This window comes from Asterias rubens, chromosome 21 (assembly GCF_902459465.1).
Source record: "Asterias rubens chromosome 21, eAstRub1.3, whole genome shotgun sequence".
NCBI classification, from domain to species: domain Eukaryota; kingdom Metazoa; phylum Echinodermata; class Asteroidea; order Forcipulatida; family Asteriidae; genus Asterias; species Asterias rubens.
In genome coordinates this window covers 5,367,424-5,380,697 of record NC_047082.1, presented here as the reverse complement: position 1 = coordinate 5,380,697, position 13,274 = coordinate 5,367,424, and the positions used below count along the sequence as shown (strand labels likewise).

The window sequence follows — 13,274 nt, the reverse complement described above, 5'->3', positions numbered from 1 at the left end:
TGTTCAATCAACCATTCAGCATATTATTTTTATGTGTAAATTTTTATGACAATGGTCAATAGATAGATTGTACAAAGCGTCATGGACCGCCATATTTGATGACAAACAATGGAAAAGTGCACGGGTGTATGCGCTACGCACAACTACCAGCGTGCACGTTTCATCACTGATGGTGGCCAATGACGTCATGTACAATCCATCTCATAAAGAATAAGAAAAGACTAATGACCTCCATGTCCTTTACAGCGAGTACTGCGACTTATTTTTAACTTGATTACTTTGTTTACATTTGGACTCCCTAAATGGTAAACAGGGTGTCATGCAATGTGCAAATATGCCCTAATTCTTAGAATATGTAAGTTCTCCTAACACCCTATCTTAAAAAAACTGAGTTTTACGTTTGAATTTTTCTACAATTTTGTCAGTTATCTTTCCATTTGAAACCCCCCAAAACAAGAAGTTTACCTGAAAGCAAGATGCACATTGTGTGGCATACGATCGATGTATGTCTCATACATATCCAGCTGTTCTCCATCTTCAAGACATCTGATGTACAGTTCAACAACTCCATTATGAAAAGAGTAGTCCTGCCAAGTCTTCCTTCTAGATTGTGGCAGAGGAAACTCAGTTGCCATGGATACCAGACAGCGGTTAACAAGCCCTGTGAATGTCTTAAATGCTTTGTGCTTATCAAGGCTGCTAGCAAGTTGAGACTTTTTGAAGAGAAGGTACCTGCAATAAATATATTAGATTAATTGTAAACAACCTTTGAAAATATTTTAACTTTGGTTTTACCCATAAACATGTACATTGTAAATCGATGGGTGTTACCACTTAATACTCAAGCTCTGTGAACAAAAATCACAGGCATATTACTCGGGTGGCATTCTAACCCATGACCTTTGCAGTTCTAGAGCGGTGGGTTTACCAAGACCACTGAGATTGCCTGCAGCTAGAGGCAGTTCGAATCCTATATTTTAGCAGCAGGTAAATATAATAGATTTAATGGATGGAAATTTGGGGATTAAGGAATATATATAAGTAATAGCCATTTCTCACAATGTTTTACATCAACAGCCCTTCGTTGCTCGTTACTAAGTAAGTAAGTAAAACAATTATTTTGAGTAATTACTAATAGTGTCCACTGCTTCACAATCATCATGGCTACCACTCCCACTATCTTGGTCATGGCTTACTTATCATTGACATGATGACTATGTATTGTCTATTGTCGGCCGCATCGACTTTAAATTTCTACTTCTGGTGCATCAGTCTCTCCAGGGCACAGCACCAACATACATCCAGAACCTGCTACATCTTCATGCGCCACTGACACCAAACTTCTTTACAGTCCGAGAACACACCACTCATGGGAAGCCCGATCCTTCTCACACTCTGGCCCATCACTACGGAACGAACTCCCCCCCAAATCTCAGACAACTCACTACTTGTAGCAGCTTCAAAACCCATTAGAAAACTTATTTTTGTGCTTAACTACATGTATGTACATTGGGTAACTTAGTGTCAACTTGCTTTTGCATATCTCCTGCGCCAGGAGTGTCTTTTAGACAGACATGGCACATTATAAATGGCAACTATTATTATTATTATTATATCATGACTACTTACTCTATCCACAGTTTCTGAGCATCACAAGTCAAACTCAGATGGGTCTATTTATAGGGGGTCAGAGGTTTCATGACTACTTACTCTATCCACAGTTTCTGAGCATCACAAGTCCGACTCAGATGGGTCTATTTATAGGGGGTCAGAGGTTTCATGACTACTTACTCTTTCCACAGCTTCTGAGCATCACTAGTCTGACTCAGATGGGTCTATTTATAGGGGGTCAGAGGTTTCATGACTACTTACTCTATCCACAGTTTCTGAGCATCACTAGTCTGACTCAGATGGGTCTATTTATAGGGGGTCAGAGGTTTCATGACTACTTACTCTATCCACAGCTTCTGAGCATCACTAGTCTGACTCAGATGGGTCTATTTATAGGGGGTCAGAGGTTTCATGACTACTTACTCTATCCACAGTTTCTGAGCATCACAAGTCAAACTCAGATGGGTCTATTTATAGGGGGTCAGAGGTTTCATGACTACTTACTCTATCCACAGCTTCTGAGCATCACTAGTCTGACTCAGATGGCAAAGGGATTTCTCATAAGCCTCCGATGCTTCACTCTCCTCAGATGTCAATTCTTGCAGTAAACAATAATTCAACCACAGATGACATGATTGCTCCTCCAACAGCTCCGAGGTTACTCCTGGATTGAGTTTTGGCGGAGAGTAATCCAAGGAAAGGCTTTGTCCAAGAAGAGATCTGACACAAAAAGGTACAGCATTTGCAAAGTTACATAAGAGACAGCAAACACCCACATACATTTGCCCTGAACTATGTGGTATTGTGTTCCTGGTTTGATTGGCTGCATATGTAGGTCTCATTATTCAAAATGTAGTCCCACATACCTTGCAGGAAAATACTGAATGTGTGCTTACAAACAACCATATTGAAGGGTTTGGGTACTCTTTGTCTGACACAAAACACAAAGCTTACAGGTTTGAAGATAATGATGGTAGAAAGCTTCCCTTAAAATATTACTTGCTGAGGTGGTGCAGTTTTCAAGAAATGAGTAAAACAATGTAATGAAAACAATTTTCCTCCTTAGAGACAAAAATCCTTTTAGCATGTAAACCGTAATTGTGTGACATTGCTTTACCAATTTCTCAAAAACTACAGCACCTCAGCAAGAAATATTTTAAGGTAAGTCTTATACTATCATTATCTTCAAATGGTGCAAGTTTAATGTAAATCTGTGGACATTGTGTTTTGTGTACCCAAATCCTTAAAGCGCCTGATAAATGTTTATTATTATTACTATAGCTACAGTGTAGTCCGAGGGATTCAATTTGAGAAATTCACTCGTGCATGAACAAGGCTTTGTACTAGACATCATGAACACCTGAATCATGTACAGCTTAATGTCACCGAATGTTATTCCAACCCACATTTAAGTCAGCTGTGCTTGACTGCACGAGCCAGAAAATTTACGTACTGCAGCAGAAAATATGAAAAAGAGCAGACGTCGACACAGTGTCTCCCCTGCTCTGAAGACGCATATTTCATACAGACTGTTATACACTAGGCCACAGACCAAGAAACAACAAGACCGAGCTGTACATGTATTCATTCTGTTGCATGGTGTACCCCCCCCCCTCCTATTGTGTCTTCATTGTGTTCTGGGAATGTCAGGAATTCTTTAGAGGGTTCTAGGGGGAGTGGTACACGTACATGTACCTCTTTACAAGTAGTGTGTGCTCAAGTTTAGAAAGATATTGGTTTTTTTTGTTGTGTGGGGGGGGGGGGGGGTTAGGGACACTCTCTGCTTTGCTCGGCCCCAGCGCCTAGTCTTAACCAAAGGTGCTGGGATGGGCAAACATATCAAGCATGCTTATTGGTTCATGCTCAGTCCCATCATGCATCACACTCACACTCACTTACACTGCATGCATGACGTACTTCCTGAACAAGAGTCTGTGCAAGCTGATCAGCCCATCCTAGCAGTCCTGGATAACATGGCCGCTGGAGCCGAGCAAACCTCTCTGCCACACATCAGGCATACATGTAGTACAAACAAACACACTCATGCAAAGGTGAAAACACGTTTAACTCACCTATAATGATTGCGTATTTGCTGAGCATCTTTATATTCTGATTTCTCCTGTATATTATAGAATGCATATGGGCATAGCTTGAGTACATCCACTGCCCCGTTAGGATCATTATGCAATACAGAATACTTGGCACATATACCATAAAGCTCTGCACTCATTGGACAACTATGGAGGGCTTTCTTCATGATCTGTAAAAAAAGAAAACACCAGTAACTCTGTTACTGCCTCAACATTCAATATAACCTTCTTAATAAATTCACTACGTTGGTCTGCCATATGGCATCATGAGGTGATTTACACAGTACACACATATACATGCACAGATGATAATTATTATAATAATATCAAAGTCTTATATAGCGCACGTATCTACCAAACAAGGTACTCAAGGCGCTGAGTATATACAAACTTTCAGAAAGATAGGTTATTGCAGTGATGTATTCTGACACCCAACTATTTCGCACCGCATAAGGGTTTACAAGGTGCTACGGTGCATACAGCAGCCACAGCCAGGAACACGGGGGCGAACCCCTTCTCTTTTCGATAAGTGCACTGGGTTCTTTTACATGTGTTACACAACACAAGGGACCAACGGCTTTACGTCCCATCCCAAGGACGAAGCAATGGTTAAGTGTCTTGGGGTGTCTTGGCTTGGGGTTCAAACCCACTCTCTGCTGATCAGAAACACCAGAGTTTGAATTCGATGCTCTTAACTGCTTGGCCAAGAGATGGTATAGGTGAGCTTACAGGAGTGCCCTAGTGGGGCCTTTTACACAACTGAACAATGGACCCCAATGGAATTACTTGTTCAACCCTGGAATTCTTTGTTCCTAATAATAATACTAATAATAATAATAACTTGGGAGGCTAATTATCCTTACTCGCAGCTAAGAGCTGAATTGCGAAGGTCGTAGCTACGTGTTCGAAAAGCAGGCATGCAAGGGCGCCTTTGGCTGCCAGCCACATCAACTCATTGTGACCACGGAGTACAGCCAAGATCGAAAGTGTTTAATTTTCCGGAGGGAGGAAAACCGGATGGTCTGGAAAACCCTTGTGGCACAGCAGAGAACCAACGCACAACTCAACTTTCATATGGCCCTGGCCGGGTATCGAACCAGGGATGCTTTTTGCTTAAGTCAACCATAACCCAATCAAACTGGACACCACAAGGCAATTCTTTGTTCAAAAGGGAACACTAGCTTCTCACTGAACATGTATGACCAATTTAATTTTCAGCTTTTAGCAGTCTCTTTAAATGGTGAAACAATTGAACTCATGTCAAAATACACACAAAAGTATGTCAGCTTTACAGGCTGAATTACTAAAATGGTTGTATGTACATATACATGTATAACAAATGCTATGTCATCACCCAGAGAATAAAGATAGTTTGTTTATTTGAGGTACCCATCAAAATGGCATCCCCCCACAAATGTAGCTGGTGCCAATTATTTTAAGTTGCTTCCTCAAACCTTTCGTGCTATGACCAAGAAGCGTTCGATCAAGAAAGCCTTAAAACTGGCTTTTCAACGTGCCTTTTCCGACAAAATGGTTTTGGATACATTCTTCTTCTGGGCGCTGAGAAAGCGCATAAAAAACACAAATGGCGCTCCGAGAAAGCTATCGGTGGTAACCTAACGCAGACACTGACAGAGCACCAGTGAACTAGTAAATAAACAACAGTGCAATCTCACATAAACAAGGAACGTCGGGAACGCGATGTAGTGTATGTGATCGTGTGAATGTTTGTCATGGTATCACATGCAACCTTTGGACAGACAACTTGCGCCCAAAAGGATGGTCATTTGTTTTTGTTTGTCGTGTGTAAGGGGCTTTACACACACATGATGCAGACTTACAAACAAACAGAGCTTTTAAGCTCTATCAGAACTTTCTGCAAGCTAGAGAACTTTGCTAAGCAGAGTTTACAGACTAATCATTACCTGATCCAGATGACTAGATCCTTGGTGTTTATGGACTTCAATCAGTAACATCCAGACATCAGGGTTATGTGGACATTCATCTAGTAACCTCAGGCAAAGCTTCTCTGCCTTCTCATGTCTGGTGGTAAACATCAATAAATAATGCACTAAATAGACGAAGTGACCTGTGACATCACATGTATACAAATTAGCCACAGAGCGTGGATTTCCTGTACACAGCTCAATGGAAGAAAACATAAAATCTTATACTTTATGGAGATGACACTGTATAATTCTTATCAACTTTTGATATGATGAAAGGGGGCACATCTCAAAACTTGTTCAGCTTTTACTTTCATAACTCTTGGATTAATGTGGAAATTATTACACAAAATGTCAACTTTCCCATAGGACCAGTGTGAGTATATTGTCTGTCAGAATACCCAAAGAATATTAAAGGCCACAATTGTTATCAAAGTTCACATGGTCTATATGACATTAATCAATCTACATACAAAGTCTTGCCTCAATAGACCTTAACCATGCTGCCTCCGATAACATAACAATGATGAATGCTAATAATCATTTTGAAAATAGGAACCAGACTATTTTGTTCGTCCAGCCTCGGATTGGCAACATATCAATGGCAGAACTTCAAGATGGCTGTGATAAAGGTCTATAGCCCAAACAACATCAGAAAAGAGTCTGACAATAATCAAACCTTGTATTAAGAAATAAACAAGCAGTCATCATTACATTGAAAGTACTCCTGTAATTCATTCTAAGCTCGGTCAAGCATTAAAGACACTGGACACTATTGGTTAATGTCAAAGCCCAGTCTTTCCACTTGGTGTATCTGAACATATGCATGAAATAACAAACCTGTGAAAATTTGAGCTAAATTGGTCGTTGAAGTTGGGAGAGAATATGAATGAAAAACACCCTTGTCACACGAAGTAGTGTGCTTTCAGATGCTTGATTTCAAGACCTCAAATTCTAAATCTGAGGTCTCAAAATCAAATTCGTGGAAAATTACTTCTTTCTCGAAAACAACATTACTTTAGAGGGAGCCGTTTCTCCCAATGTTTTATACTATCAACTTTTCCCCATTACTCGTTACCAAGTAAGGTTTTATGCTAATAATTATTTTGAGTAATTACCAATAGTGTCCACTGCCTTTAACAATCTGCACCCTCTTTATAGTCATCCAAAAACCAGCAATTAGACTCTTATTTCCAGACATGTTTGTACACACTGCTTCACAACTTCACATTCTGCCCCTCTCCTATTTAAACAAACTTCCCTTCTGCCTAGGACCATCATAGCTTTGCAACTAGAACCTGTACTAATCATTTGGTTCCATTCACTTGCACTCCTTATTCTCTGAACACTCTTCCTGTATATAACCCTTGCTGGTGGCTTGCTATTTATGATGTTCATCATGTCAGTAGACAGTTGTCAAGCTTCGGTTTCTGTAGTATATACAGACTTGAATCAAGGCTACTTATACCACCAAATGTTGTCAACAGAGGGCCTTTTAGTAATGCAATATACCTTACTGCAAATACTCGGACGCAGGCATTAGGCTTGGAATGAGGTGCATGCTGGTCCAGCTAGCGATCAAGTTTGATCGCTAGCTAGACCAGCATGCACCTCATTCAACAGTTAACGCTTGGGCATAGGGTGTTTGCGAAAAAGTCAACACCAGGGGGCAAAGTTCTTTATCTTCCCATTTTGCGAGCATGGATGCTTCGTTGAACTGTCATTTATAACTTTGAAAACCTATTGTTGTATTATTAAAATGTAAATGTAATATGAGGTTCTGTCAACCGATCCCACAATCATGAATTTAAAGTGGTTGTGGATGGAAAATACAAATAGAGTAAATTTTACATTGTTGGATGATGCAGTCAAGCTTGCAATTACAAAGCTGAAATTAATATTATTTGGTTAGTAGTAACAGCACGAATGTATCTACTTGCCAGGTAGCTTATGTTCTTTTGAGAACTTGTCTTGCTTTATATTCTACTACCACGGAGTAGATTTTCTGAATTCGGGAGAACTGTCCTACTTTTTAACTGCTACCTGGGCGGAGAAGTAGACAATTGGCAGGGACTACAACTTTAGCTTTAGTGGATCGAGGGGACTTCTTGTTGAATATAAACTTCACTACCACAGAGCTGAAATCACTGGGCAGTTTATTCTATTTCAAAGGCATAATGCATCATTTGTATTTTGTACATTGTATTTTAAAACATGATTTTAGTATTTTGGTATTTGTAAGAATGAAGATTTCATAATACGAGTCAATACTAAGTCTTACTTTCCTGCTAGCTGTTCCAACATGACGAGGTTGCGATGTAGAGGCATACAGTCTTTGATGTTATCTGATGCAGATTGATCTTTGTTACTGCATGCCTTTAGAGCCTGGAAACTTGCATGTACACCCTCTGCTGAATGAACGGCTGCATAGCCATCCCACTGGAATATCAATGGCCGCTGATGGAAAAAATTAATAATTATTTATATATATATTTTTTAATGAGATCATACCCGCTGAGTTGGAGACGCAATTTGTATGATCATTTGCACTGGTGGAAACACATAGTTGTGATCTTTGTCTTTTTTCAAACTATTAGAAGCCAGATTTTAAGCTAAATTGACTGAATTCAACTTGTGTGTACTAATTCAATAGTCCTGACATAGAGGCTCATCTCTGCAACAGTTTTTATGTGGAGTTACATTTTTAAGTTTCAAAACTTTTGTAGCATAAAATGTTGCACTACATGTACATGTAAGTGTGTGTTTAAACAAGCATATTTGGCATGGTCCAATAAATATACAATGATAAATAAAGGTTCACTACAGTCATTCACTTCAACTGTTTGCTATATACATGTAATGCTTCACAGTTCTGGTTGGTTATAGAGTGTAAAGCTTTGTGACCATTCTTTACTGTTCATTGATATGAAGCCAACTGGTTAAAGACAGTCAACACTATTGGTAATTGTCAAAGACCAGTCTTCTCACTTGGTGTATCTCATCATACATGTATGCATAAAACAACTAACCTGTGAAAATTTGAGCTCAATTGGTCGTCAAAGTTGCGAGAAAATATGGAAAGAAGAAAAAACCCTTGTCACACAAAGTTGTGTGTGTTTAGATGGTTGATTTCGAGACCTCAAGTTCTAAATCTGAGGTCTCGAAATCAAATTCGTGGAAAATTACTTCTTTCTCAAAAACCATGTCACTTCAGAGGGAGCCGTTTCTCACAATGTTTTGTACCATCAACCTCTCTCCATTACTCTTCACCAAGTAAGGTTTTATGCTAATAATTATTTTGAGTAACTACCAATAGTGTCCACTGCCTTTAAAGCGTTGGGGGGGGGGGGGGGGGAGTGGTAGGGATTAATTTGCTTGGAGGCATTAAGAGGTCATATAAAGTGTACCTTGCAGACAATTTGACCAAGGCCGCTACCAGTTGGGTCAAAGAGTTGTGATGGCAGTCGTTGGAACTCAATAACATGGATGTAAATAAGCCACGCTAGACAGCGATCTGATGATGTCAAGAACGCGGAGGATGAGCCAGGATCCAATAAAGCATCCTAACAGAAATAGTAAAAAAGCATTATCATCGTTTGGTACATTGCTGAGAAAGAAATATCAAATTAATTTGGATGGAAAAATTGCTTAGCCACATATCACTTCCAATTGCCTGTAGTTTTGTTAAAATTAATGAAAAACAACTGTACTCTGCAGTGTACTCCAAGTGCCGGACAAACGCCTTAACCAGCGTGCTGCAAATCAGTAACTTTTGGTTAGCCAATAGCTGTAGTTTTTAGCATTTCCTACAGGGGTAAAGTGGCGAGAGGTGTCAATACAGCCAGCTACCCATGGTAGCGAGGTGCTACTATGGGCAGCCTCCATCTCTAACCCTTGTAAGGGAACCTCCGATTCGATTATTTGATTGGCTATCATAATCGCACACAATTTTAAATTGCATGAAATTTTAAGAAGTCTTTTACGCCGAAACACATGTGTATAAAGATTTTTCTTGCAAATCTGACCGCTAAGTTTTCTACAACTGTCCACACAGCACGTCCAACATTAACGTCCAATGCAGAATGGAGCTGCGCAATAACAGGACTTATTTCAATATCCCATATATTTGGATACTTTCAAGTAACACTTCCAGGGGGTTACGATGGAGCAATGCAATCTGGGAACAAGTAAAAAAATAACGTGGCGAGATCATACACCACTGGGAACGAGGTTGGGACCATAGAAATAGAACCCGGAGAACGCTGAGTAATGCGTCATTGTGCGTGCAGTTTCGTTGTGAGACCATGTTTACGGACGAGTGTACGCCATTTTTTTACCCGTGTATAGCAAAATATTTTGCCATACAGTAGACGTCACATTGACCAATGAAAACACTAGAAACGGTTTATGTGCGATGCCATCTTGCCATACACGCGTGTCACGCAATGATAATTGGGGCATACATGCGTATCGATACGCCGCGTCCAAAGACGACAGCCGAGCTCAGCGTTCTCCGGGTTCTATTTCTATGGTTGGGATTGACACCTTACCTTGAGTACTAAGATGGCTTTTTTGACCCTTCTTGTCATGATGTATAACTGCACTCTATACACTAATGCTTCTAACAGACCATGTGATCCATCGATGGTTACATTCTTACTCTCATCACTTTGGAAGAAGGAGATCATCTTCTCACAGATTGCGTCTTTTGCAGAAAAGCTGTCCTCAAAGCCAAGGCACTGTGTAGAGAAGCAGAGTATTGTCAAACTTACAAAGTTGTAATCGTTTAGTCACTATACCATCTGTGGAGTACATGTACATGTATAGACAATGTGACCTCTGACGTCACTAGAAAACCATAACATGATTCGCCCGCATACCGTCGGCAAAACCTTTGGCAGCCAGCTAGAAAGTGTATGCAATCTAACCATGACTACGCGTCTTTTTGCCGGGCGAAACATGACGTACAGTATACAGTGGTTTTTCAACAGAGGGCGGTTTGAATGTAAACATAGACCACATCGTCTATACAGCCCTGAACTGCTGTGGCGCTCCAATGGCTTTTTATAATATAATATAAACCTCTACCCTCGCAGGTACCAATTTATACTCCTAGGTGGAGAGAAGCAATTGTAGCAAAGCATCTTCCTCATGGACGTATGTGTCACAACCGGGATTCTAACCCACACTTCCATGACTTAACCACCAGAACTTGAATTTGATACTCTAAAACGCTCAGCCATAGACCTTATCGAAATACTCGGTATACAGTCATTAGGTGTTGAATAAAGTATATAAGCTGGTCTAGCTAGCAATCAGGTTTGATCGCTAGCTAGACCAGCATGCACCTCATTCAACAGTTAGCGCTTGCGCAATGAGTTTCTCTGAAAAGGTCAATGACATCCTTACCTGCCAGTATAAATCATAGCTGGGTGCAAACTGTAGAGCTTGTTGTGATAGTTCCATTAGGTCACTATGATCATCTCTCTTTGAGTATAGACACAGATAGTGAATCCATAACTCCGAGCTGGATTGATTTGCCTCTAGGCCTCTTGATAATGCATTCAATCCTCGGTCTATGTCCGCTTTCTCACTGTACAATAACAAATATTTCAAATCATTTTGTAAGTGCATAAATCTCAACAAATTTGCTTTAATAGAGCACACAGATTTTAAAGTGAATATGTGTCGTATCTATCCAAATTTATCTTGGATATGCCTCCCACCATAACAATCAAATAACAAATAAGTCAATAAATAAAAATGGTGCAGAGAGACAACTTCTCCATTGTGTTTTGTTGTTTGTTCTGATGCAACAAAATGTACAATGTATGTGGGATGAGACTCTGAAAAAATGAAAAAGACTGAAATTTCTTCATCACTAGATGTAAACACATGTAAACAGAGGTTTCCCTTAACTATATTCACTGGCTGGCCAGACCTGTCAAATTAAATTTTGGGTCGCCTTTTACTAGACCACATGTAATAATGCAAACAATTTTGGAAGCATACAAAAAACGATCGCAATCTGAGCCACTTGTCAAACCATTTTCGAACTTAAAAACATTCTCTCTTTGGGATTTTACTACCTTAAAATGGGGACATTTATAGTGACTAGGAACAATTTTCGGACTCAACTGGCAGACTAGTAAAGAAGGATATCACTCGCCCGCCGCTTCAAAAGTCAATTTGCCATAGTTGAAGATATTTTTTAAAAAGTCTGAACTGGAAAAAAAGGACGGTTCTTCAAAGTCGGAAAATCGGAATTACGCCAAAAGGAAGAATCTCATCCCTATTACATGTATAGACCGTATTAAGAATGACGCTATGATTCAAATACCTGTCCCACAACATGGCGTCTGTGAGCGAGTGTGTGCCATCAAAATCAAACCCATAGGTATTATATTCCATATCTATGATCAAACCAGGAGCGCTGCGTGCTTCATTGATGTGGGGCTTAGATGCGCATACCGCCTGTCCTCTTTCATAGCAATAGAGGTATTATTCAATACGGCCTATACAAACTGTTAGCGCTATATACATGTAGGACTCTTCCTCTGTGCTGTACACAGATACACAGTCCTATACAAACTGTTAGCGCTATATACATGTAGTACTCTTCCTCTGTGCTGTACAGAGATACACAGTCCTATACAAACTGTTAGCGCTATATACATGTAGGACTCTTCCTCTGAAGGCCACTTTCTGGGCTGGAAAGTTTTCAAAGCTGGTCCAAATAATGCAGCTCCCAACCATAAAGAAACTTCAAAACCCACCACAGAAAAATGTATGCTGCCATGGAATGTGAATCCGTTGAAATTGATGGCTCCTTGCAGGTGAGATTTGAATTATGAAGCTTTGAAAATTTTCCGCCCCAGAAATGGAGCCTGATATCCAGAACGTCACTGTACATGTAACACAAAAGTGTAAGGCCGCCAGGGCTATACAAACTGAGTGCTTTACCTGTGATCACCAATAAGCCTACTAGCCAGTTTCAGCCACATCTTAACATCATTAGGCTGATCCACAACAGCAGCTTCAAGCTCAGCTATCTCATCTCCCAAGTAATATCTCTCAGAGTCTTCACCACCCAATGGAACTACATTGATATTAACAGTTTGTTTACTACTCCTAGGGACAATAGGGGGATCCTGGGTGGAGTCAGATGGGGGTGGGTTAGTTGGGGCCTGCTGCGGTGACCAGCTCCGAGGTTGTGATATTACCACTCCGGAGGATGCTAGAAATAAATGACAAAACAAATTAAATGGGTTAAACAACAATTTAACTAAAACTGTTATCCAGAAAGAGGATGGCAATGCACATATATTTCAATAAAATGTATATTCTTTTGTGTCTGTCTTTCAAAGCTCAACTATAAAGTGCTTATCAGTGTAAGGCACCAAAATACTGGTACTAGCACTATCGTCAAGAGGTAAGCCCAGTGAAAACTTTCTGCGAAAGCAAATTCGATACAAATTTTGTCGTCGCAAATTCACAATGAATAATTTGTATTAGTTGAAATGTGTATAAGATTTGAGGCATTGCATGGTATCTCAATCTCTGGTGAGGTATCTCAATTCCTGAAAAAAAAAACAGGGCTGTGACGTCAACATTTGAATTCAATCTC

At 40.0% G+C, this 13,274-nt stretch overlaps 1 protein-coding gene across 2 annotated transcripts in view; it reads right to left on the bottom strand.

The window, feature by feature from the left end:
- The window catches only part of LOC117304868 (zinc finger C3H1 domain-containing protein-like), a 53,950-nt gene that overhangs the window by 15,026 nt on the left and 25,650 nt on the right, over nt 1-13,274 (bottom strand). For both annotated transcript variants that reach the window (XR_004520623.1, XM_033789497.1), the window contains exons 18-26: nt 12,611-12,884; nt 11,057-11,240; nt 10,198-10,386; nt 9,055-9,210; nt 7,929-8,104; nt 5,627-5,744; nt 3,684-3,871; nt 2,116-2,331; nt 466-732 (exon numbers count right to left, since the gene is read on the bottom strand). Coding sequence is in view for 1 of the 2 variants with exons in the window: in XM_033789497.1 (XP_033645388.1) it covers nt 466-732; nt 2,116-2,331; nt 3,684-3,871; nt 5,627-5,744; nt 7,929-8,104; nt 9,055-9,210; nt 10,198-10,386; nt 11,057-11,240; nt 12,611-12,884 (1,768 nt within the window). In the remaining variant the exon portion in view is untranslated. The remainder of the gene's footprint in view (nt 1-465; nt 733-2,115; nt 2,332-3,683; nt 3,872-5,626; nt 5,745-7,928; nt 8,105-9,054; nt 9,211-10,197; nt 10,387-11,056; nt 11,241-12,610; nt 12,885-13,274) is intronic.